The sequence below is a fragment of the Montipora capricornis genome, chromosome 1, assembly GCF_036669925.1.
Source record: "Montipora capricornis isolate CH-2021 chromosome 1, ASM3666992v2, whole genome shotgun sequence".
Classification (NCBI taxonomy): Eukaryota; Metazoa; Cnidaria; class Anthozoa; order Scleractinia; family Acroporidae; genus Montipora; species Montipora capricornis.
Genome location: NC_090883.1, coordinates 22,144,902 through 22,149,901, shown reverse-complemented (window position 1 = coordinate 22,149,901; position 5,000 = coordinate 22,144,902). Strand labels below are relative to the sequence as shown.

The window sequence follows — 5,000 nt, the reverse complement described above, 5'->3', positions numbered from 1 at the left end:
GAACATACCAAATCCTTGGGCGTTACCATATATGCCCAACTTACTTGGTGCAAACACGTTGAAGAAATATGCAAGAAAGTATCCACAGCTATAGGTCCCCTTAAACGTGTGCGACCCTTTATTCCAAAAGAAACTGCCATTCAAATTTATAACGCCCTGATTGTGCCATATTTCGATTATTGCAGCCCGGTTTGGGACTGATTGAGTGGCTACCTGAGTGATAAGCTCCAAAAATTGCAGAATCGTGCAGCTAGAGTAATTACAAATCGAACCACCTCCTAACCACCCTTAACTGGAAGAGGCTATCAATTCGACGAAAGAAACGGAAAGCCTTAATATAAGACAATGAATGGACATGCCCCAGATTACCTCCAAAGTCTTTTCACTCAGTATTACTCCAATTACAACCTGAGAAACTCTGAAGGAAACTGGCCTTGCCAAAACCGAGAACTAAATATTTAAAGCGAAGCTTCTCCTATAGCGGGACCACAATATGGAATAACTTGCGCAGTAGCTTAAGGACGTTCGCGCCAATTGTTGCTGCGCATCCTTACTGCGCACGCAAATGCACACGCCACGTCATACACGAGCGCGCGCGCTAAGTAATAAAATGAGAAATGATAGGGCAAAAGGCTATTGCCATAGCTTTGCCTGGATTTAACGGTCCTGGACGTTCGGTGACCCCTATTTTTCTTTCCAGAAACGGATTTTATTTACAATGATCTCCACGTTGTCCAAAAATGAACAAAAAATTAATGTGGGAAGCTAAAAAAATTTCAAGATTTCTGCTCACGGGACATCAAATCTTGCCATCTTGCGGCTGCAAGGCGAGTGAAACTGTGGTCGCTAAATGCGAACTTGATCTTTAAGGAACCTCAGCAGTTGACTAAATTCACTTAATAAGTCCACTTAAACAATATTTGGCAGAGAAGATTTCACTTCAAAGATTTAATTGCTATATATTTGGGTTTACAGACACTGGCCTTATTCGCTAACGAAGCCCGATTTTGCCACATTTTGGGTGTTTTTCCGGGCATGTTCTCTTCAAAACCAATTCGGTGACCCCCATTTTTTTTTACATTTCTGACATAACTAACTCATCATCTTACAGTGGTAAAATTTTCAGAAAAAAATCAATGTTGAAAAATTTTCGCGCGAACGTCCTTAAAGAATGTTGGATCTGTTGATCAATTTAAGCGAAACTTGAAGAAGGTATCCAGCATATCGGATTCCCACACGGCAATCATGAAAAGTTGTTGTAAATAGCTTTAGTTTTTAACTTGTAAATAAGTACTTCTGTTCATTTTTCCCCTTCTCTCCCAAACAGGAGACAGAAGACCTCAGTGTGAGGCACTCACGACAACCGCTAAGCAAGTACAAAGTTTCGCCCCAGCCAGGTACCTTTTCAGTGGAAATTCCCGATCATCAGACACAGTCCACACCGAAAACTCGTTTTTCTGGCATTCAGCGTCATCGCCGGCGGTTTTCCATCTCTTACGAATCACTGGTTTGGATTGTGTTTCTAGCGGTGACTACGCTGTGTGTTGTTGATCACTTCGTCCTAAAAGGTGACGTGGTACTTGGAAGAGGAGAGAGGAACCCCAGGCTTATCTGGGGCACAAGCATCGGTGAAACAACAGCGAACATAATATGGGCTGTTACAGCACGTCTTATTATACCCTCTCAGAATCTGATGTTTTACACGATGCTTTGGTGTTTCCCAAATGTCCTCAGCGAGATTGCTCCACGATGGATCACGATAAAAGGGATTCGTGATGTCCATGTTCGAATTCATAGAATTGCCGGCATCTTTCTCATCGCCATTCCCACCCTAGCCCACGTCCTTGTGATGTTTGTCCCACCTCTCGTTGACGGTACGGCGCTGAAATACTACCCACCAAGCACGTTCAACTACAGTACTTATCCAGACCACTTAAATTGGTCAACGTTCTGGGATCCCGCTGCTGTGCATGACTGGACTTATAACGATTACAATGGAGTTCATATAACTTCTGACGAGATTTACCGTCTCGTACTCATGACTGCGCTTTTCTGTATCTTCTTTCCCCTCAGTAGATCACAATATGTCAACCAAAGAAGCTATTCACTGGCAATGGCCTTACATGCGTTTGCTGGTATCTGGTATGCTATTGACAACATTCGAAAGATATATCACGGTCTGTCACGTGTGTTTAATCTGCCACTGCTACTAATTTGGTTTTTGGACCGAGTCCTTTCTATCTGGGTTTACAGACGTCAACATGGTCACATTGTGCGAAAGGAAGTCATCGGTAACAACGAGTACGTCATTGTGTACATAAAACTGGACAAAAAAGTGACGCACGCTGTTGGTGATGTGTATTATACTCATCACTTTATAAGAGAAAGCGTAGGAGTCGTTCCACAGCGATCACATCCCTTCACGACCTTTTTCAATCTATCGCAAGACACCACATGGGACATCGGTCTGGTGACATCCATAATGCAGGACGGAGAACAATTGTTCCTTCCTTGGACAAGTTGGCTGGCCGATGACGACAGATCCTACGCCTTGCACACATGGGGTCCTTATCGTTCGTCTGTAAGCCAACTGTATGATGAGCTTACTGAAGAGGCAGAACGCGGAGAGAAATCACCTGCCCATTACGTGCTATTTGCAACAGGATCTGGATGCGGATATCTTCTGGATGTCTTAAGCAGCCTGGCCTACGGAAATCGACCATTTTTTCAACGAGACAGCCAAAAAGACAACAAACGATGCAGAATTGAAATCTACTACTCTGTCCGATGCCAAGCATTTTTCCGATTCTTTAGTGAGCCGATCGAGGAACTTTTGAGAAAAATAAAAGCCAAGGGAAATATTGACATTACCTTCAAGTTTTACGTCACAAATCCAGACGATCAGCCGTTGCCTAACGATACGAGAGACACCCAGATACAGCTAAAACATGGCAGGATAAACTTTGAGAAAGCTCTGAGGTCTGCCAGCAAAAATTCCAAGTGCTATTTTGTAGGAAGACCAGCCATTGCCGCAAAAGTAGAGGAAATATGCATCAAAAAAGGGATCGAGTTGATTAAAGATTACACAAATGGACAAGGAGACCAACAAGATCGTCGTGTCTTGATTAATTACCTTAAGATAAGTTTTTGGGTTATACTTTTCATTGCTGCTGTTTGTGTCGTTGTTGGTCTCTTGATCGATGTTAGAGCAATTAAGAATAACTTGCGATCGCACAGTTCTCCAATTACAAACACGAGCGAATTCTTGTAAACTAGAGCGGTGTCCCATTTAGTGAGTCGAAAATATTTTTGTCTTAGCTAATCGAAGGCTCAACCGGCGCTTAGCGGGGATTGCTTCTATTGTTACTGAAAGTTAATTATTGGCTCATTAGTTTGGCACCCTGCGGGCCAAGCTCTTTAAAGCCGGATTAAGTTAATCCTGGATTACAGGAAACCTTCGTTGCAGTATACTTCGTGTTTCAAAAAATAATCCTCAAAATTTTTAGCCTTTAATTTTGACATACATATTTGTTTTCCTTTAGCCTAAAATTACATAGTTAAACTTTTTTTGACTTACAAAATTCATACCTACGTTGGTATTTAATCGTGGCTTAGTGTTGATCGGCTTTTGAGGAACAAGGCCCAGGTAGCGAGATGCAAGCTCAAGTTTGATTACCACACGAAGTGTCCTTTACGTCTAAACGCCACTTTCGTTCTTACGGCAACAACCACCGATTTGGGTTCGTTTTTTTTTTTTTAGTTAAGGGTTATCTTATCTGTTTATGTTTACTTTGAGAAACACTGGAGACAAGTGATGTAGAAGTTGAGGAAAAGGGTAAGGGGACACTTCGTGATATCATACAGAACCTTTTTGTCCTGCATTTCTAGAAATAACTTGTTGATTGCTTACACTGTAGGTTTCGTAATTGTTTTAGGCATTTAACATTGGTTTTAATTTTACTACATTCATTGATAACATCTCCAAGGCAGTAGTGACAACTAACTGGCTGTTAGGCTTGCACAAGGATAGTGGAGTGCCATCTCGTCAAATTAGCACAAAATATCTTGTCCTACCACAGGATTGTACAAGTCGCCATTATTTGATCAAGTTTGGCCGCTTTCTTCATTTACAGGTTTAAGTCCTCTGATTGACAAATCGTAAACAACTTCCTCGATTTTCTTGAGATCGTATTTAAGGCCGTCGAACTTCTTTCGAAGAGAATCGTTTTTAAGGTTTAATAACCTGAAGCCAGCATCAAGCTCCGCCACAAACATAGCGATCCGGAAAGGTCGACGGTAATCTGCAGCTGTGACGCTGTTTACTGCAAACCGCGACTGCAATGAAATACAACGCTGACTTGAAGCCGTGGCAGAGGTATGCAATGCCGGTACCTATTTCCATAAAAAGCCTACAAGGTCACGTGATCAGGGGTCATGTTTTGTAAAAAGAATTCCCCACTCCTTCTTAAGAATAACAATGTTTGCAGTCAAATTTGTATTATAATATTTCAAGTGTACCAGAGAAAAACGAGTTTTACAATCGTCGATTTTCACGTTCAACTTTCTCGGTCGCCGCCATCTTGAACAACTGAGACGTGTTACGGTTGCCCTAATTTTCGAACACAAGTAGCTTTTGTAGAGGAACCGCGACACGTCACAATTGTTCAAGATAACCGGCAGCCGGTCAAGGTTTTGAAATAGAGGAAATCCGGCAGTTTCAATAACTGAAACTAAGCTCTATCCCCGGCCCAATCACGAATCCAGCCGACTAAAAGATAGCAAATGATCTTTAACTGAGATAGGTACTTACACCAATTCCTAGATGGTAACCGTCTCACAATTCGTACTAAGCTTTATAAATATTGTTTACCACCACTAATTTAAAAAAAAATAAAAATAAAAAAAAAAGAAAAAACAAAAAACGTTTATGAGCAGGCGGTGTAGAGCACCAATAAACCCAACCCACAGATGACGACGAGTCCCGAAATAGAACCAAGGAC

At 41.7% G+C, this 5,000-nt stretch overlaps 2 protein-coding genes across 2 annotated transcripts in view; one reads left to right on the top strand and one right to left on the bottom strand.

Annotated features, from left to right (window-relative positions):
• The window catches only part of LOC138060311 (uncharacterized), a gene marked incomplete at its 5' end in the record, with an annotated part of 13,575 nt that extends 10,238 nt beyond the window's left edge, over positions 1–3,337 (top strand). The window contains one exon of the mRNA XM_068906052.1: positions 1,328–3,337. Coding sequence (XP_068762153.1) covers positions 1,328–3,271 — 1,944 coding nt within the window. The remainder of the gene's footprint in view (positions 1–1,327) is intronic.
• A 592-nt stretch (positions 3,338–3,929) lies between these two features.
• Positions 3,930–5,000, bottom strand: part of LOC138026465 (translin-like) — an 11,365-nt gene continuing 10,294 nt past the window's right edge. Inside the window, exon 6 of the mRNA XM_068873871.1 lies at positions 3,930–4,335. Coding sequence (XP_068729972.1) covers positions 4,105–4,335 — 231 coding nt within the window. The 3' untranslated portion in view covers positions 3,930–4,104. The remainder of the gene's footprint in view (positions 4,336–5,000) is intronic.